Raw genomic sequence first — 21,379 nt, forward strand, 5'->3', positions numbered from 1 at the left:
AATGGATAAATATTTCGGTCTAATTATATGCCATATCTCTACTTCATGAATATTGACAAGTTGGTCCTGTTGTTTTAATTTATTATAATTTGGTCCTCGTAAATTACAAAAATTTAAAAATTAATCAAAATTTTGGTAAATATACAAACTTTAACTACTAGTTTGTCTAATTTGTTGCATATGAATTGTTGAACTGTCGAATGTTATTAATTTTATACTTATTAGACAAACATTTTTATTTTCATAAAATATGAGGATCAAATTTTGACACGTTAAAAGGATAATTTCTTAGTTCACGTAAATTTGAATGATGAGGTTTTTAATTAGATAATAATTCTTTTGGTAAACTATGCATTTAATACTTAAATTATCATTTTTGGTCTATTTTAATATCTAAACTTTCATTTTTTTTCAAAATCAACATTTAGTTTTTATTTCATTTTAGTGTCCGTCATTAAAAACTTAACGCGTTTAGTTCCTAAACTATTATTTTTTTGCCCGTTTTAGTATCTAAATTTTTAATTTTTTTAAAACCTAATGCTAAATTTTGAGCGGATACTAAAATTAAACAAAAAATAAACTTTAAGTATGATTTTGAGAAAAAATTGTAAGTTTATGTACTGAAATGAGCTAAAATTGATGGTTTAGATACTAAATAAGTAGTTTACCCTAAAATTTTAACCATAATAAATAGGATAATTATATATATGTGTGCAATTGTGCATGGCAATGAGCATCCCAATATACCTATGCAGATGTGATCCATTAAATTAACTAAATTTCGAGATTTGATAAAAAAAAAAAGGAAAAAAAAAAGGAAAGTTGAAGCAAAAGACAGCGTGAGGATTTCCATGGTTAGACTTAGATATTTGTCAACCGTCTCCAACGGTTCAATTTAACCCTACTTTGCCTTTGGATTATGGAATTGAACAGGTCAGCTCGTCTAATGGCATGTCTATTTTGTGACATGTTACATGGTCTCAAACATAAGTATCATCCGAGTTTATTCATGTAAATAGAGATAGATTGAAAATTATCATTTTTTGGATTTTTCAATGTATTTTTATTGAAAAAATTGTTTTTATTCTCCTGGAATTTTATAAGTCGTTTCCTTCTAAAATTTTAGATGTTCAACTCCTAACATAAAATTTTGCATCAATCCTTACATGTACAACCTTTGTGACCTAACGATATTTTCGTTCATAGGAAAAACAAACTTTCTGTTTGGTTCTTGGAAAAGTAGTCGATAATGTTGCAAACAAATATTTTTACAGTATCTTTAATTGTTTTCTGTAATTAATTTTTATAAATAAAAAGAACCTCATAGATCCCAAAAATTTGTGTGATGTTGGATTAGGAATGATAAACGGGTATAATTTCGTAGATTTCGTACCGTACTCACTCCAATTGGGGCGGGAATGGATATAACTTTAGTGGGTAATGGGCAGGTGTGGAAAAATACAATGAAGTTAACCATTTAATTGGGTGATTAAGGTGGTATTAAATTGATAAATTCCTTTTCATAAATCCACTTTTAATAAGTGTGGAAAAAATAGTGCCCAACCTCATTAATTATATTATCCATGCTTCACTTAGGTCGGCATTTTGGAGGAGATTCATTCATTTTCGTAGCCATAATATTAATTGGACGATGAGGACAATTTCATCCGCATTTAAACGTCCTAAAAAGGATAAACTATGTATTTGGTACTCAAATTATCAGTTTTGTTCTGTTTTAGTACCCAAACTTTTAAATTTTCAAAACTTAACTTTCAATTTTGAACGAGGATACTAAAATGAAACAAAAACAAAAGTTTTTAAGGTGGAGTACTAAAATGAAACAAAAACTAAATTTAAAGTTTAGGTATGGTTTTGAAAAATTAAAAGCTTGGGTACTAAAACGAACCAAAACTGATAGTTTAGATATTAAATGTGTAGTTTACCCCGAAAAATTAAGAGACGATTCGATAAAAAAGAATATATTTTAGGAGACAAATAAACATTTAAGCCAAGGATGGACCCGAGGTGTATAGAAATTTCAAATTCTCTTATATTTTATATATTTTCTATTAATTATCTTATCTCGTACCCTTAAATTTTATAAGTTTACACTCCTAAATTTTCAGTATAATTTTCTAAATTCACACTTTGTAAGTTTATGCTCTTAAATTTTCAATATAAATTTCTAAATTCAAATTAAAATACATTAAATCTATCTCACGTTTTAAAAATAAACCTAATTTTATTTTAGGTAGAGTACACAAATGGTCCCCGGCTATAAGACATTGTTTTATTAAGTCTCTCTATTATTAAAAGTTATAAAATGATCATCCGACTACAGAGTGTTGATTTGTTGAGTCCCTCGACTATTGAAAGTTACAAAATGATCACCCGACTATTCATTATGTTCCAAACTCGTCTTTTTCCGTTAAAAACTGACAGTGTCCTAAGCTGAACGTTAACCCGTTGACTGTGATGTGATAAAATCTGATTCTAGAATATCAAAGATTATCATATCTCAGTAATCATGTTAACGTCAACTTAGACAAATGCCAATTTTTTAATTGAAAATGACGAGTTTGGAAATACTAAATAGTCGGGTGACCATTTTGTAACTTTTAATGGTCGAATGACATAACAAAGTAACTTTCTACAATTGGAGGACTATTTTATAATTTTTAATAGTTGAGGGACTTAATAAAATAATAACCTATAATCGGGGACCATTTGTGGACTTTACCCTTTTATTTATACCACTGAGGATTCATATATTCAGTTAATTCGGTATGCCATTTTCCTTCTAAGGACGGAGTTATAAATTAAAATTTATTATGATCTATAGAAAGTCATGAACTCGTATATTATTATTATTTTTTTGGGGATTTTGAGCGATCTTAAATAATTTATGTATTTTATTTAAAATATTACTATATAAATTGACAAATATCGGGAAAAAAAAGTGTAAGAGAGAGTTCACATTTAAGTGGTTGACTTTGTTCTAAGTCATGGGAAGTTTCGACGAATGCCTGCTGTGTTAAATTAATAATAATATGTTAAATTAATAAAAAAAATCTCATTCAACCTTCAATTATAAACTAAATTTCATTTTGATATTTTTTAATATATTGAAATAATAATTCTAAAAAATAAATTATATATATATATTCACAATTCATTTTTAAAATTATAAAGTATTTTTTAAAATTATAACTTTATAATTAATCTTTTATTTCATAAAATTATAATTATTTTTTAAAAAATATGAATTTATTAATTCACAATTTTTTTATTGAATTGTGATTATATTTGAAAATTTATTACTTTTGAAATCCAATAATTTCAGTTATAAAAATGAAATCATTTTTTTATTAAATAATGTGATTCAATTCTTTTAACTTTTTTAATATTTTTAAATATAAGTTTAAAAATATATTTATAATTTCAAAAATAAATTTTGAAAATTCATACATTTAAAAAAATATTTTTCTAATTTTTTAGAATTATGTTTTAAAATTATTGAAAAATATAAAAAAAACAAAATTTTAGTCACAATCGATGGAGCAAATGAGATTTTTTTATTAGTTTAATATGGCACATTAACCCTTAACAATAGTCATGTGTCAATACTTCTCTTTAACAAAATCTAAAATTTAATATTCATTTTATATTTTTTTTAAAGTTGAATGGCCAAAAAGATCATTTTATCATAGTTTAATAACTATTTATAAATTTATACAAGTACATATCGATGTGTGGCGTGCGTTGTAAAGTCATTCGCTGTCCATAAGACATGACTCTCAAGTTATTTATTATTTTTTATTAGTCTGGGGTAAGATAATATTTGTTCATAATTCTCTCAATCAATTAATTATGTGTTGCACGCTATGCAGACACCATTGATTAAACTCGAAATCTCTGTATAGGACAACAAAATCGAATAAAACACAAATTCAGTCATTTTCTTTTCTTATTTTAGTGAACAATTATACTTGAATAAATCATAAAATTCAAATTTAAGTATAAAATTATACACCATTTCTAACACAAACCTAATTTAACCAAATTAAATAGCACGTATCAAGTGACCTCAATGGTTAGAGGAATGATTGTTATTTTTAAGAGTCTCAAGTTTGGGTACCAACAACTGCTGGGTATTTGAACGTTTATCGTCAAATGGGTCTGTCTTTAAAAAAATATTAACACTTATAAACACTATAGATAAATAAAAGTTTAAATTAAATAATTTCAAACAATTTAAACTTAAACTTCAAATTAAAACTTAATTAAACTTGAATCGAATTTCAATCCTCGTATCTCAAATTTTGGGCTAAAGAATCGGCCCAATAATTCGAAGATCCAACGCAAAAGCAAAAAGCCTCAAAGAACGATGCCGTTTTGACTTTAACCACGTCCGTCCAAAATCCTTTTGACCTTATCAAAACTCAGCCTGCGGCAAAATGCCAAAATCCAAAATCTCCAGTCGCGCTGATCTAAAACTCAGCCTGGCCGACGTCGTTTTGTTTCGGAACTTTCCCCGGACTCCCCTTTAACGGTACCCGAACCCGCTAAATCCTCCCCCCGCTTTCCCGCCGTCAGCTTTTGTTTCCTCCGCCGTTAATTTTCCCCCGGTCTAGGGTTATGCATGGTGACCAATGATTGTATCGCCATGAACGGGAACAAGTTCGTTAAGACAGAAGAAGAGTTCATCAAGAAGCACCATAAACACGACGTTAAAGAAAATCAGTGCAGCTCTTCGCTCGTTAAACACATCAAAGCTCCGGTTCATCTCGTATGTTTTGTTTTTCTTTTATATCATTTCGGTAATATTTGTTTCTTTTGATAGAATCGATTGATTTCTTGTTTGGCGTTAGATCCGTACATAGATCTAGTAGGTAGGATTTTTTTTTTGCATGGTCGGTTGATTTTCCTTTATTTTTCATTGCATGTTGAGTGGACATACAGGAGATTGAAATTAAGTGGGTTGATTAGAATTGTGAAGTTATCACTGAAATTGTTTTGTGAATCAATTGAAGTTCTGGACAATTTGCATTTACGCATTTAAACATGAACTTTGATTGGGGATTTATTAGTAGAATTTACTCTTTAAAATTATTGTTTTCTTGTACAATGAATTGCTAAGTTTTTGCTTTGTTTGAATGGAAATGGATCAGAAGATTTGCGTTGATTTTTCATTTCACTAAGTATGGAAACGATAACTTACCCAATCTAAATGTTGTGCAGTTACAAATAAAATTGCTTTGAGGTTAGTTTCAGGTTTTAGTTTGCTTTGTTTGAGGGCAAATTCGGTGTGTTTTCTTCGTTAATGAATTATTTTTGGTTTTCGATCAATCAGGTATGGTCTTTGGTGAGGAGATTTGATCAACCGCAGAAGTATAAGCCATTTGTTAGTAAGTGTGTTCTACAGGGTGATCTTCAGATTGGAAGTGTTAGAGAAGTCAATGTTAAGTCAGGTTTGCCTGCCACGACTAGCAAGGAAAGGTTAGAGTATCTAGATGATGATGAGCATATTTTGAGAATGAAGATTGTTGGAGGAGACCACAGGTTGAAGGTATGAGTTCTTCAATTGTTTGAATTAGTTAAACACCACAGACGTAACTTCCGTGATACATAAATTACCTGAAAATGTAACAAGGTTTTGGATATCGTAATTTGTATCCTGTAAGATGGATGTCTGAATATGCTAACTTCTGTTGCCAGTCATTGAGCTAACATAGGATCCTTTTTTTATGTTTATGGAACTCGAAATTGGAGTTCTGAAACTAGAAGGATATATATCATACATATTGATTTGTGAAATCTGTCTGGTGAATTTGGCTAGTGGCATAAATGAGCTTCTTCCCTGCATTGTTTCTGGGGTAATTTGTATGCCTTATGTGGCCTTATCCTCCATCCAATTACTGTTGTTTCTTGTGCTACTGGTGCGTTTGATCTGGAGCTCCATTCGTGTTGCAACAGCCAATGGTTTATTGGCATTTTTTCATGTAATGGTCCAATGGATTTGGTATTAAAAAAAATTTCTTTTTTAGTTTATGCACATGGTGGGAAAGCAATGTTGGTTATCATGTTGTTGAAGATGTATTAGTTTTTAGTACCGACATATTGTCCTTAATCCTTTTATTTCTAATATTTGAATTTCCGTGAATGCTATTGTACCAATTCTGCATTGAACTCTCTTTGGGGTCAAAATTTTGAACTTCATAATATGTCCTAAACTTTTGTCACGGTCTAACTTGCTGAAACTGCAAATTTCTCCTCATTTGTGAATTGGCAGAACTACTCATCCATTGTTACAGCTCATCCCGAGGTCATTGATGGCAGACCAGGAACATTGGTGATCGAGTCATTTGTAGTGGATGTACCAGAAGGGAACACCAAGGATGAAACATGCTACTTTGTCGAGGCACTGATCAAGTGCAACCTCAAGTCATTGGCTGATGTTTCAGAGCGCTTGGCCATTCAGGATCGGACCGAGCCAATCGAAAGAATGTGAAAAATCCGGGTCCCTGTTAGCATCATCAAGGTAATTGTTGTGAGTGATAAGTGAGACACTCGTGTTATTAGAAGCTGGGCAGACAGTTTGGGATTTCCTGCTAGCATAGTGCACTTCTATTTCCTTATATTTTTATGCTGCTGCTTCTTTTTATTAGAACAATGATCTTTAGGTGTCTTGTGTTGATAGTAGCTGACAATTAGAACTCATCTGCAGCCTACGGAATTACTAAATGAAGAAATGAATCAAAAATTTCTGTGGTGTTCCTCTATGTTGAATAATGGGGGTGGTGAATTGGTATCTGTTTCTAAATGTCTAGGCAGGATTGTCACACTTTATGTTCATTAGTTTTGCATGTATGTATGTTGGTAATAATTGTATGTATAATGGTATGTATGTTGGTAATTTGGTAGTTGTATGCATGAATGTCTATAACGGTAGAGAGATAATGCTTGATGTAGGTGTGTTGTAATTAAGGTGTGGGCACCCCGAGAAATCTTAGGTTAGGCCATTGAATGCTGGGCAGCCTCCAATTGAAGGGACCGTTATCCAATGGTTAGGAGTTTCAATGTTTCTTAAATTTCTGATTCTTTTATGGATATAAAAGATACTATTAGATGATGGGAGTTGAAACGGTTATAAAATGACCATTATATTTATCGAACTTTTATATTTATTATAATATTACAATAATCATTTTATAACAGTTTGATAAATTTAATAATATTTTATTACTTTTAAAAGTTATGTGATTAAAATGATCATTTGGATATAATTCAATGATCTTTAGAGTATTTTTACTAAAATATTGAATTTATCAGTTCTGATTTGATTTTATAGAGATTTTGAGGCAGTGGAGAACAGGTGCATAAAAAATCTGAATATCTGATTTTATGCAAAAAAAATATCCGAAATCGGATTTGGGAAAAATCGGTTTTTTTAAACCGGATCGGATATTTTAAAACCGGATAGTATAATAGGTTTGGGAAAAAATTGGACGACCGGATTTTTTATCGGATTAAAAATCGGTTTGAAAAAAAACGGATAAAAAATTGGTTTTTTATCTGAAAAAAATTTAGTTTGGGGTTTAAAAATCCGGTCTGAGGTTTAAAAAATTGGATGATCGGATTTTTTACCGGATTAAAAATCGGATTTTTAAAAAATCGGTTTTTTTCAAATCGAAACCGGTTACACTGGTTACATCATCCGGCCCTCTAAACCGTTATGATCTGAATCGTTTTTTGGCTTAATGAAAAAATTAGATCGATTTTTATCGATCCGAATCGGATTTAAATCCGACTATGTGCATCTCTAATCACTAGGCAAATAATTAAAGCTAAAAACTGAGGATCTCCAAAAGTAAGGTGACGTTCCGATCAAAATCCTTTATTATTTGGGTCTCCACTCCCTTACCTATTGGCCTTTGTTATATATCGTTAAAGCTGTAGAGGCCACACCCAAAATATTGGATAAACTATTAAGCGGTCACTAAACTGTAAGGTTTATTTTATTTTGACTGTCCAACTAAATTTTGTTTCGGTTATGATATTCAACTATTAAAATGTTATCAATCAACTCATCAACCGTTAATAGGTAAGGGAATCATTGATTTTAACGATTAAGACTACATATGTAAGTAACGAAAATTAAATGTGTAGTTCTACAAAAGCTTAATTCTCACGTCAACAATTTAGTACCTTGATTAATAGTGTTTTAATAGTTGAGTGCCTAATTGAAAATATTTTAATTTGATGGTCAAAATAAAATCAGTCTTATAATTTAATGACTATTTAAGTAGTTTACCCTAAAATATTAGTAAATAAAAATGTTATGATTCATCGAAATAAAAGGTAGGTAACAACAAAAACATACAGCCCAAACCTTGATGGCTTTGTGGAAGTTTGTGCTGCCCATCACATGCCTTTTTATTATAAAATTTTATTGGCAAATAGCCTTAGATACTATATAATTTATAATTTGAGATATTAATGTAATTTTATTAATTAAATTAATTTAATGTAAGAAATGTTAGTAAATTCGAATTATAATTTACCGATATAAAAATTACATATTGATGTGAAGAGAACTTATAATTATCTTCATATAAAGATTACAAATTCAATAAGGTATTTTATTTACCATAACAATTATATTGTCACCCACAAATTCTCATAAATTTTGTAACGATTAACAATTAAATATTTTAATTATATTTTACTTTACAAAATAAAATAGTTGTTAAATTTATAAAATAATTTAATACTAAAATTTATCAATATCTTATAATATGCAATGATTATTTAATGATTTATTTTTCCATACAAGTGTATATGGCATATAAATCAAGCTTATCCTTATCTTTATTGGATCTTGAATATATTCTTTTTATTTTTTATAACAGTATGATACCCAATTATTTAATTAATCTAAATTTAAACATTATAAAAGATTTATCATAAAATGACTACTCATTCCTCATATTTAAAAAATTCAACATGTAATTTAATTAAATTAACTGGTACTTGATATCAGGATCGACTATAAGGGAAGCATCCTGAGCAACCGTTTAGGTCATCTAATTTTTCTGTATTTATAATTAGGGCTCTCAATTTTTATATTTATAATTAGGGCCTCTAATATTTTATAATTTCATAAAATTTTATTTTTTGACCCTCTTTTTTTCATTTATCTTATTAATTTATCGAATTTTGAATTAAATTTAACCAATTTTTTATATTTATAATTATGCTCCTACTTTTTTATTCATAAAATTATTAGTTTCGTATTCTCTTTTTTCATTTCTCTTATTTATTCATTCAATTTTTAATTAAATTTAATCATATTTTTCTCGTTTTTAAATCTTATTCTTCAATTTACCAAATATTATTTATTTTTTAGTATTCTTCATTCTTAATCTAACAATAAAATAATATATAATTATTATTTATTTATGTATTATTCAAACTCAAGCTATGCGTCATACACGTTTTCAATTTTTTTATATTTATTTTCTTTTATTTGTATTTAATGTGTTTTTTTAATAAAACAATACAAATAATATATTTTCACAAAATTTAATCATTTTTTTATGATTTATGTATGTTATATAAAATTAATTGGACAAAGTAATGAAATATACTTTCATTTGATAAAGATATATTTTTTAATTTTCGTTCATGCGCAAAAAATATCTTCGATGCTTTACATGATATTTTATCATCTCAATTACCCAATTTAATATATATATATATTGATGTTTAAAAATATATTTCAATTATTCAAAATTAAATATTATATTTTTTATATTTTTAATATTCTAATATAAAATCTCAAAAAAAAAAAGCAAATCTTTCGCTTCTTTACTCACTTTCAGTCTCTCTCTCAACTGCTATTTCTCTAGATTCTCATTCTCCATTCTTCACGTTCTTTGGATTCCTTACTCTAAACCCTTTTCCAATCTTTAATTACTCTTCTTTCTTCTTCTTCGCTCACTAAAATAATCATTACCCATTGTAGTTTTCTTCTTGTACCACTCTCCAGATCTTCTCCCCAACCAAAAGCTCATTTTGTTCCTTCTCTTTTGTCATTCTTCAAAATCACTAAAACTCCCTTTTTTATGAACAGAATGTTTCGGTTTCGACCATTTGTTTCGATTTTCCTTTGTTGCTGCTTCTTTTGGTTACGCATTTCTTCTGGGCACTTGATAACCTGCTCAGGTATAGTTCCAATGAGGTACCGGAGCGATAAGGTGTCGATAGCGGATTTCGGTGCCGTTGGCGACGGAAAGACGCTCAATACGAAGGCGTTCCGGGCAGCTATATTTCGGATTCAGCATCTGAGAAGGAGAGGTGGCACCCTGCTTTATGTGCCTCCTGGGGTGTACTTAACGGAAAGCTTTAATCTTACTAGCCATATGACTCTTTATTTGGCTAGAGGCGCCGTTATCAGAGCCACTCAGGTAACTCAGCAAACAGTTTTCCATTTCGTATTAGTACTTCGCTAATTTTTGCTGAAAATTGTTAAGAGTTTGCGACTAAATTTACTGTGATTATAGTGATTTTTTTCCTCTGTTCGGTTTTTCGTTTAGAATTTTTCACGTTAATGTGAATTTTTGTTTACTATTATCTTGCATTTGTGCGCTCATTTTTGATTGAATCGTGCATATCTTCGCATCTACGTGGGATAAATATAGACAAACATACTCGTATATGATACTTACACTAATCCTTTTATCTTATAGAATAAGGACTAATCCTTTTATCTTATAGAATGGTAATGAATTCTGGGTTTCAATTATTTATGATGTATGATATAACTGTGGGAAGATTTGGATTTTGGTTTTGCATATAGTCTGGTAAGTTGAGATGTCACTTTTAGTGGGACACTTTTTGGCTCAGCCAGGGTGGCCGTGGTGGTCTTGAAAGTTTGGGGTAAAGGCGTCTCTTTGAATCATGGGGTCCAAGTAGGGATAAAATTTTACATTAGAAAATAATTTAAACTGAGTCAAAATATAAAATTTTAAATAAAAATTTAAATATATAAAAGTTTTAAATTTTCATAAAATAACCATCGATGATCAGCCCCTTCAATTCATCTAGTAGGTCAGGCAAGGACGGAGGTAGAATTTTAGGTTAAGTGATGAAATTTAAATTTTTTAAATTTAAGAGACGAATTTAAATTTATAAAATTTTAAAATAAAACAGATTTTTAATAAAAATATATAAAAAATTCTAAAATATAAAATAATTTTACCCCTTATCCATCTCTGGGTCCAGGCATTATAAAGCAAAGATAAAAAGAAATTTATATTGAAAAAAGTGTGGGTCTCCGTAGTACGGTGGCATGTGCATGCCACTGAGACCAGACAGAGATAGCTGGCAACCATTGTTGTCCAACTAGGTGCTCTATCTAGATTGATATAATCTGTCAGTATCATGTTACAGTGTTTAAGATTTTAATTAATTATTGATTACAAGTAATTGTAGACCAATGAGTGGATGATGTTGAATTGTGATCATCATGGAACTTGAGCTATATCATGATGAAATAAAATAGCAACATGATTTATTGGATGTTCTGACAGTTTTTTTCCTGTGTTAATACATCAGGACACCTGGAATTGGCCTTTGGTTGCTCCTCTGCCATCTTATGGAAGGGGAAGAGAGCGACCTGGAGGAAGATACATGAGCTTCATTCATGGAGATGGACTACGAGATGTCGTGATCACTGGTAGGTCTCGGTGATAATACGGTTTATGCAAAGTTCACATAAATCTCCATGTTTGATCTCTTTCTTTTTTCAACCATGTCAGGTGAGAATGGCACAATTGATGGCCAAGGAGGTGTCTGGTGGAACATGTGGAGACAGGGAAACCTCCAATTTACAAGACCAAATCTTGTTGAGTTCATGAATTCCAGAGGCATTATCATTTCCAATGTGATTCTCAGAGATTCACCTTTCTGGAACATTCACCCCGTTTATTGCAGGTAACTTCTTTTCCAAGCATGCACTTATTGAGAAAGAATGTGTTATTTAATCATTACCTTTGTGTTTTTCTTCTTTACAGCAATGTTGTCGTTCGATATGTTACCATCATGGCTCCATTTGATTCCCCGAACACCGATGGGATCGATCCTGGTAAAATACAAAATCTATTTTACTCATTGAATTCATCTTGTTTAATGTAGGCTTGATTATGTTCAAGTTCATGCTACTGTTAGAGAACAAACTGAAACAAAAGGAATTGTTCTTCCTCGGTTCGGTTTAAGGTTCAGGTTTTCATCTGGGTTGGAATATAGGTTCATGTCCAGCATACATGAAGAACTTTATTGAATAGAACAACTTTCAATTTCTGAATGATTAAGTTTGTTTGCTTTCATTCATCGGAACAGATTCAGCTCCAATGTCTGCATAGAAGACTCATTCATCTCCACTGGAGATGATCTTGTTGCTGTGAAGAGTGGATGGGACGAATACGGGATCGCTTACGGACGCCCCAGCTCACACATTACCATCCGGCGAGTAACAGGGTCATCCCCGTTTGCTGGAATCGCGGTGGGAAGTGAAGCCTCCGGTGGAGTGGAGAACGTCTTGGCTGAGAACATAGTTCTTTACAACAGCGGAATCGGTGTTAACATCAAAACAAACATTGGCCGGGGAGGGTTTATCAGGAACATCACAGTAACTCAAGTGTTCATGGAGAACGTAAGAACCGGTATCAAAATCGCAGGCGACACAGGGGACCACCCCGATAACCGGTTCAATCCGAACGCTCTCCCTTACGTCAAGGGCATCACGTTGAAGAACTTTTGGGGTGTGAGAGTACAGCAAGCTGGTTCGATACAAGGCCTGAAGAACGCCCCTTTCACCGGCATCTGTCTTTCGAAGATTAACCTCCATGGCATGACTGGACCAAGATCCCCTCCATGGAAGTGCTCCGATGTAACTGGAGCTGCAATCGAGGTAAGTCCATGGCCATGCGCCCAACTCACTAGCCCACAACAGAGTGATTCATGCGCCAGTCATATCTAGGGTTCATTCATATTATTCTTTAATTTTCATATAAAATAGTTCCTGTCCTTTAAATTGATCTCCGGATCTCTGTAATAGATGAAAACCAGAAGAAAACCAATACTCTTAAAGAGAGTTCTGTGTAGTATTGTTATTATTATACAAGGAAATTACTTATTATTCATGTCGCCTAATGGTCATGAAATCCTCAAAAACATATTGTCATGGTCCTCTTCGTAAGCCCACCAACCACCGTCGTGCTCCTCTTTATACTTTCACCTTTCTCTCTGTGGTGGTGGTGACGGGGGAACTTCGACCGCCTCATCCAGAGCAGGCGATCCACGTAGCGTGTAACTCCGGGTCAAAAAGAGTTCTCTGGTGGAACCGTGGGTGAAAATCCAAAAATATACGCCAAATCCGGTGACAATGAAATTCTCACAGGAACTGTCTTTTCCTGAAAATGAAGGGAAATGCCATTTGAATACAAAAATATAAAAACTTGTTTTCTAAGTAAGCGTTAAAGCCAATAAACCAGAATGGACGAGAATATCCATGAGCCATTCCTGGGATAAAACGAACGTCCAAGATCCAATCCAAAGCCAACTGAGCAGATCAGAGAAAATATTAGAAAGCCATGTATGACTGCTGTCAACTCAGCCTCGTTGGAGTCGTATATTGTTCATCTTGCACCGCAGAAAGAATCCACACGAAAAGGTGTAGACGCTATGTTAGAAAAAAGAGGTCCAGGATCGTCTATCGATACGATTTCCTTGAGACCAAGCACAAACCAGATGAACCGTGCATGTGGAGACACCTGTGCCAAAGAATAAGAGGAGTCAGCTACCAAAGTTGGGGCAAGTTGATCTCTAAAGAGTCGAGTGAAGCCACTATTAACCAAGACCGTAGTAACACAGGAAGAACAGAATATCATGCCGCAAAAGAGGTGATCAAAGGATCGATTAGCCTAGACGATATCATGGAATCCGACTGGAAAAGGGAAGTCCGGAGAAACCTGTGTAGACTAAGACTCCCCTCTAATATCATCCTCTTTCTTTGGAATATCGTGTCGAACAACCTATCTTGTGACCTCGAGACGAGGAAGTGTATACGACAAGAAAACTCGCTGTGCTCCCTGTGTGATCGGGAGCATGACGATTGTACCGTGGATCACCTCTTCATTTCATGCGACTTTGCAAGAACAGTGTGGTTCGGGTCAGACATCAACTTGAGAGTCTCCAATCTCCCCCTCAAGAATGTTCGGATCCTGATACATTCTGTCATCGTTCGAAATGCTTGGAACGCTGAAGAAGAACACGAGTTGCCGTGCAACATCGCGAGCATATTATGGTGCATATGGCGGCAAAGGATTGAGGTATGCTTGAGCAGAAAAGTGGCAGACCCCAAGGCAACTATCCAACATGCTAAAGAGTTAGCAAAACACTGGTATCAGCGTTTCAGATGCAACCATAACAGTTGTGGAAACCAAAGGATGAAGATCAAAACACTGGTATAAAAACTTGTTTTCTAAGTAAGCGTTAAAGCCAATAAATGATGCGTCCGTCTCTGAACGTGATATACAAGATGGATAATTTAAGCACAAATTACTCGGGCATTTAAATGTAGTACTTTTCCTTTTTCTAGTATACGGGTAAAAAACTAAGAGGAGAGACCTATGCCAAAGACTAAGAGAAGTCAACTACTAAAGCTGGGGCAACTTGATCTCTAAAGAGTCGAATGAAACCACTATGAACACAGACCGTAGTAACACAGCCAGAACAGATACCATGCCGCAAAATTGGTAATCGATGCATCGATTAGCCTAGACGATATCATGAGATCCAACTGGAAAAGGAAAGTCCGGAGAAACCTGTGTGGACTAAGACTCCCCTCTAAGATCATCCTCTTTCTTTGGAATATTGTGTCGAACAACCTATCCTGCGACCTCGAGACGAGGAAGAGTATACAACAAGAAAACTCGTCGTGCTCCCTGTGTGATTGGGAGCACGACGGTGGTACTCTGGATCACCTCTTCATGTCACTCAACTTTGCAAGAACAGTGTGGTTCAGGTCAAACATCAGCTCGAGAGGCTCCAATCTCCCCCTCGAGACTGTTCGAATCCTGATACATTCGGTTATCGTTCGAAACACTTGGACCGCCAAAGAAGAACGCGACCTGCCATGCAACATCGCGAGCATATTATGGTGCATATGGCGGCAAAGGATCGAGGTATGCTTGAGCAGAGAAGTGGCAGACCCCACGGCCACTATCCATCATGCTAAAGACTTAGCAAGACACACTGGTACCAGCTTTCAAACCAGGATGCAAACCGAACAATTGTGGAAACCAAAGGAGACCGGCCATGAACCAAGTTGAAAATTAAGTCTTTCTAATTTTACCCGATTGATTTTTTTTCTTTTTGGAACCAATGGAATCTCTTGATTCATGCTATTCGTCTATTATTTAGCGACAAACAATCTATTTATAATGATATTTTAATTGAATGATTCAATTGTAAGTTTTAGTAAAAGAAAGTGATTAGTTTATAAGGGAAACAATAGTTGCGTGGCCTAATGGTATATTTTACCCAGTATACATCAATTGCAAAAAATAAAAAATGAAATTGTCATCTGCATGGGGACGATGATGATAGTGTTTGGATGATGGATGGATTAAATGGAAGAATGTATGAATGGATCTCTGTAATGGAAGAATTGGAATCTGTACGGTCAAACAAAGTTAATTAAACCCCCCATCCACGTGACTTACGGGCTTCCTGTGTCAGCCAATCAAATCCTAACACGTCTACGTGTCTTCATGCTGCATCATAAGGAGCCTCAAAACGAATCGGTCCCCTCCTTTCCATCTGATGAGCTGACACGTGGATAAAATGAGTGGGCCCCCATTTACACTGACACTTCTTTCCTACCACGCACGTAATGTTCCCACGAGCACTGCCTTCTTGCCCACTTGGAGGTACGTACCTTCCACTATTTACCGGCAGACAAGATATTTTTGCTGCCCCTTGTTTATTTATTTTACTTATTAATATTAATATGTTTATAACGAACGATGGATCCAAGATTTTATGTTACAAGATGACTTGAAATTATAAAATTTGGAGGGTCGTAAGTACAATGTAGTATATATGTCCATGCCTCTTGTATTCAGGTTGCTCAAACTCATTTATCACCGTGCATAGAATAATTATTATTATTATTTGAATAATCTATAAGATGATTACAAGTGGTAGTCTCTGTTTTAGAGACTCTAAGTCATTTAAAAATGAACAATCAGACGCCTTACAAATTGCAGTTTTTAATGTTCAAACATGTGACATTTAGAATTAATAATCATCCATTTAACTACTGAGACGACATGGTTCAGACTGCATATAATTATTTTTAGATATATTATAAAAGAAAATTATACTATAAATTTCTATTATGTTTGGTCAAATATTTTTCACTTAAATCGAATCTGATCTCATCTGATATTAAACTTTAAAAATTCTCATCTAACTCATCTTTTTTAAAACAAAAACTTAATCTTATAAGATCAAAATTAGACCAAAACTTATAATTCGAATAACATATAAGGTGTGAAATGCATCATTGACTTTAAAGCTGATTGTTAATCGAGCTTACAAGAATGATTAGAATCTAAGCAAACGTTAAAATCGGGTAGGTTTAATGTTCCTGTTTGTCGGCATAACATTAGGGAATAGGATAACATTATACATCGGAAATGTTGAAGGTCAATGAACAATATGTTCGCACCATGCCCATTAATTAATCTATTCATTTAAATCTCAGCACGAATCAAATGATCTCGGTGATAGAGAAATTGTTGTATTCTTTGAGATTTCGAGTTTGAGCATCAGAAATGTTAAGGGTGAACATTTAATATCAAATGGTTGAGAGTTATTTTGAACATATACTACTTACTCTATATTAATAAAAAAATATTTAAGTCCCACTATAGCTATACTTATAGAGCTCAGATTTCAGAATTAGGGTTCCTTTTGACTTTCTTCTCACACTCCTCTGCTTAATTTTTTGAAGTATTATTAAATTCATATATTTATTTAAAAAATATTACAAATATTATATTGATATATTTCCATATAATATTAATTATAACTGTTCATATATAAATACGTTAACGTATACAGATGAGAATGCGGAGACTGACCAACCCAAACTTGTAGAAAACAAAATAACGGGTTAAAATTAAGGAGTGGCAATGGGAAGCACAGGGACTGAGTTGTACTTTGTTTTCATGAACTATGATCCGGAGTACCAGCGACTACGAGCTGATCGGTGAGTTTTCATTAATATATCATCACTTGTTCATCTTAATCTCTCTGCAACTTTCTTGATCTCCATGTTTATTTTCTTTGTTGTTGTTCGTAGAACTAAGAAAGGAGCGTACGAGCTTGATCTGTATCTGAGTAAGAAGCACGACGAGCTTCTGGAAAGCACTCTTCAAGCTGGCACCTACAGGAGGACCTTGTCTTTGGTCATTGTTGACGGCTTTGCTGTCGAAATCACCGAAACTCAGGTGATCACATCTCTATAATCTTTGACATTTATGCAGAATACGCACAGACAGTACGAAGATCATATTCACGTGCGAGTATGTGCTTGTGTTTTTTACCCTTTGGATGGTTTTGATTTATGGATATTTTTGTTCAATGGAAGCAGGCCAATGTGCTTAGATCTGCAAATGGGGTGAGAGTTGTAGAGAAGAATCAAGAGCTTGCTTAGTGCAATGCACAAAGCTTGAAGTTAGCACAAGATTGTTCAACATTTGTACATGTAGGTTTAATTAAGCTTTCTTTGTTCAATAAAGAAAGGGTCTAAGCGTTCTAAGGCTCTGATCATTTCAATGGAGATTTAAGTATGATTAACGATTAGATGTTCTAATCAGAAGAGATAAACTGTAAAAATTATACATATGTAACCTCATCTGCAACAAAATGACTTGAGGTAATAAAATAATCACCAGCCAAAGGTAATAAAATGGGACACAAATGAAAGATGGCTAGATTCCTTTCTATCCTTTTTTGATCTGTGTTGGGCTAATTTGGCTGGTGAAGATGGGACACCTGATTTGAAACAATTCACAAATATGTTAATGTCTCTCCCACTACACACCACTTTATCCAGTTAAGGTTATGAAGTGCAGCAGCACGACAAAAGACCATACTTGAAACGGCTCTAGCTTTGTCGATGCAGTGTCTGAATTTGTGGGTCATTCGTTCACATGCAACACCATGTTTTGGAACATCAATCCTCATTTGTCCTTTCTCTGATATCATTGCATGATTTTCATTATATGGAACCTGTAAAAAAAACATGTTTTGAGATTACTAAAAGCATTTATGAGTTAGGTATTGTTAAAACCTCGAATATGAACAGTAAAACGAACGAATACGAAGAATGGTGAATGTTATTCACTCTCGCCCCATGGCTTCGGTTTACGCCCGGAAGAAAACGAGGCGAATTCAGTAGCCATTGAGGGAGAGTGAGAAATGAATTCCAATTGGAAATGCACTACTAGCTATCAAGGCACGTTTTTTTTTCACTCTCTCCAAAGACTTCCAGCATTGTTGGGGCAGTGTCCTCCAGCATTACTGGAAGTCTTTGAGGGAGAGTGAGGAACCAGTGCCTTGTAAGATTCAATCCCAATCTGCTGATCGATCTGGCTTATTCATCTTGAAGAGAAAGGGCTATAAGACACCATTTTATAGGACTTGAAAAGGTTATCTTTTCTTTATGATAAAGCTCATGTGGACCACAGGATTTGATGTTCTCTACAATAATGGTGTGTAAGTGGATGGTAATAAACCAATCAAAATTTGAGTGCTTTTGGAGCTTATCTTAGCTTGAAATCATTCAAAATTTGAAAGAAACACATGGGGAATTTGGCCCTTAAGAACCATGGCAAGGAATTAAGATAAAAAAAGAATAAATTTTAGTTGCTTAGGCATCTATTCACAACTATCCATGCATGAATGTGATTGTTTATCTTTAATATTGTCAACGCTAAGATTAAATTCTCCATTGACATTCCCTTTCCTTTTAATCTCTAAAACCAGTTGCATATCTTGCAATTGCCTATCTTTAATATCCAGTTGCTTAGCCAGTTGCATAGTTTGAAAATGCCTTTTAACCTCAAACATGAACTGTAAAATGAACGCATAGGAAGAAATGGAGCTCTTTTCTCACTTTCTTCCTTTATAAGATTAAATGGGGCTCTTTTTAATGGTTAAGTGAACTTTTGTGCAGGTGAAAAGAAATGTCCGTGCTTAGGGATCTCTTTAAGGTTGCCAGTGCATTCTGGCATAAGTTTTTAAGGGACACTAATGACTAATCCTGGTGTTGATGTCCCATGATCAATGTTATGGCTCATGTTTTCTTTAATATACGGATGAATGGAGCAGTAAGAGATGAAACTTTACTTCAACTTAAAGTTCCTGTGATGTTTTTTCAGGTACTCTTCTCATCTTAATGCATATTTCATAGTTCTTTATATGAACGGATGTTGTTGTCTTTATATTTATCTTCTTTTCGTTAAGCAAAAATGGCGAATTGATGTTAATTTCTTTTATCATGATATTATCTCTGTTAGTTGTGTGTAACATGGGATTTTTTACCCAAGTTTATGTAGAAATACTTTGAAGTTTTATGTTATAACGCTACAAGTTATTTTTACTTAAACTTGAGTCTAGTCTTTGTCCCTTGGAAAAACTAGAAGCTGTTCAGAAGAAAATGAAGGCAATGAGTGGGTTGCATACACACTGTACAGACCCAGTTGTTGAAACCCTAGTCATTTAGGAAGAAGGATATTTCCCTTTACCACTGAAGTGACTCAATATACAGTACTATATGCATGTTTCTGCAGGGTTAGAATTAGCTATGGTTGAATATATAGTACTATACACATGTTTCTGCAGGGTTGGATGTTTTTTCGAGTGAAAGATTTCACCATCCATTATGAACAAACAAAACCAAGACATATTCATAATATTTTATCAGCTTTTCCTTTTTATTTAATAGGAGGTATGATAATTTGCAGTATTACATAAGATTACATGCCATATTTGACTGCTGTAGAGACTGCAGGTCAATTTTATTTAGTGTATAGTAAGGCAAATCTATGTGCCAGGTACAGCATCTCCTGTGCTTCTTGTACGGAAGGGTCTTTACCTTTAGTCGCTATCGCCGCTGTCGTCTTTGCACTTCTTGTGCTTCTCCTTCTTCTCTTTCTTCTTCTTCTCGGGCTTCTTTTCCTTTTCCTTCTTGTCTTTCTTATTTTCCTTCTCTTTCTTGTCTTTCTTCTTTTCCTTCTCTTTCATCTTCTTTTCCTTCTTTCCGTGGTCCATGCCATGAGCCACATGATGCGGAGCATGTATGCCGTGGCTCTGCTGGCTGTGCACATGCTGTTCATGGCCACCGCTCAGATGATGTTCATGGCTCGTTTCGTGTGGCGTTTTCTCGACAGGACGGATGCACTGTTCCGTAGCCATAGCGATAGCTAGGAAAGGATAGGATTTACCGTGAGGCTCAAGCTTTCTTTTCCCCCTCTAGGTTGCCTTCTGAATATGGCAATGTAAATGCAGTAGTGTATATATAGGAATAGGGAAAGTGAGGTTAGGCCAAGTGATCCCTCTGTAAGAAATTCTATCAACTTGTGTTGTACTCGGGTTCGGGTCCTGATTCGGATGTGACTGTTGAGAACAACTATGTATTCGGATTCGGATTCGAAAAATCATATTAAGAATGAAGTGTGGAATAATATAATTCGAGTCATCTAAAGAATAAGTTCCTTGATGGCGATGTCCATTTTATACATACGATTTTGGTTCGTTGATTTTTGTTCTGAAAATTGACATGGGAATCAAAGTGCTGTATTGCTTCTAGTCTATTTCCAGATACTTTCACAGTTTGCATTCCATAATGCAGAGGATATATACACATTGTATAATATGAAGTAGGAGTGAATATTCGATCGAGTTAAATAAAAAAAATCTAAGTTCGTCAAGTTTACGAGTATTGTATTATTATTCAAATTTTGTTTAAAATTTTTCGAGGACTGAATATATTGTTCGAGTTTTTACTCAAATTTAAATGTAATTATTTATATCAACACTGTGACGATCAAAGAATAAGAAGCATTAACACCCTTCAATATAACATCATCAGAAATGATATTCCTAAAAAAGCCCAAAGGTATCACTCAACAAAACAAATACGAGGGAAAATGGAGAAATGACTCATTAAGACCATATCCTAGCAAATATGCAAAGCTATTATCGAGAAAATAACCAGTCATTTCACTGCACGAATCTTCAT

General features: G+C 33.6%; 3 protein-coding genes across 3 annotated transcripts; all 3 read left to right on the forward strand.

Moving 5' to 3' along the window:
• The first annotated feature begins 4,609 nt into the window (after window positions 1-4,609).
• Window positions 4,610-6,776, forward strand: LOC120200171 (abscisic acid receptor PYL8-like). Its single transcript, XM_039201073.1, has 3 exons — window positions 4,610-4,789; window positions 5,354-5,569; window positions 6,293-6,776. The coding sequence occupies exons 1-3, from the start codon at window positions 4,643-4,645 to the stop codon at window positions 6,509-6,511; spliced, it is 582 nt and encodes a 193-aa protein (XP_039057004.1). The 5' UTR covers window positions 4,610-4,642; the 3' UTR covers window positions 6,512-6,776.
• A 3,137-nt stretch (window positions 6,777-9,913) lies between these two features.
• LOC120200173 (probable polygalacturonase) lies at window positions 9,914-13,100 on the forward strand. Its single transcript, XM_039201076.1, has 5 exons — window positions 9,914-10,469; window positions 11,620-11,740; window positions 11,823-11,997; window positions 12,078-12,152; window positions 12,406-13,100. The coding sequence occupies exons 1-5, from the start codon at window positions 10,128-10,130 to the stop codon at window positions 13,040-13,042; spliced, it is 1,350 nt and encodes a 449-aa protein (XP_039057007.1). The 5' UTR covers window positions 9,914-10,127; the 3' UTR covers window positions 13,043-13,100.
• Window positions 13,101-17,214: 4,114 nt separating this feature from the next.
• Window positions 17,215-17,911, forward strand: LOC120200172 (subtilisin-like protease SBT2.5). The gene is made up of 3 exons (XM_039201075.1): window positions 17,215-17,341; window positions 17,435-17,582; window positions 17,726-17,911. Exons 1-3 carry the CDS (start codon window positions 17,265-17,267, stop codon window positions 17,786-17,788), a joined length of 288 nt encoding a protein of 95 aa, XP_039057006.1. The 5' UTR covers window positions 17,215-17,264; the 3' UTR covers window positions 17,789-17,911.
• Window positions 17,912-21,379: the final 3,468 nt, after the last annotated feature.

Source organism: Hibiscus syriacus, unplaced genomic scaffold (genome assembly GCF_006381635.1).
Source record: "Hibiscus syriacus cultivar Baekdansim isolate YM2019G1 unplaced genomic scaffold, ASM638163v2 tig00005929_pilon, whole genome shotgun sequence".
NCBI lineage: Eukaryota > Viridiplantae > Streptophyta > Magnoliopsida > Malvales > Malvaceae > Hibiscus > Hibiscus syriacus.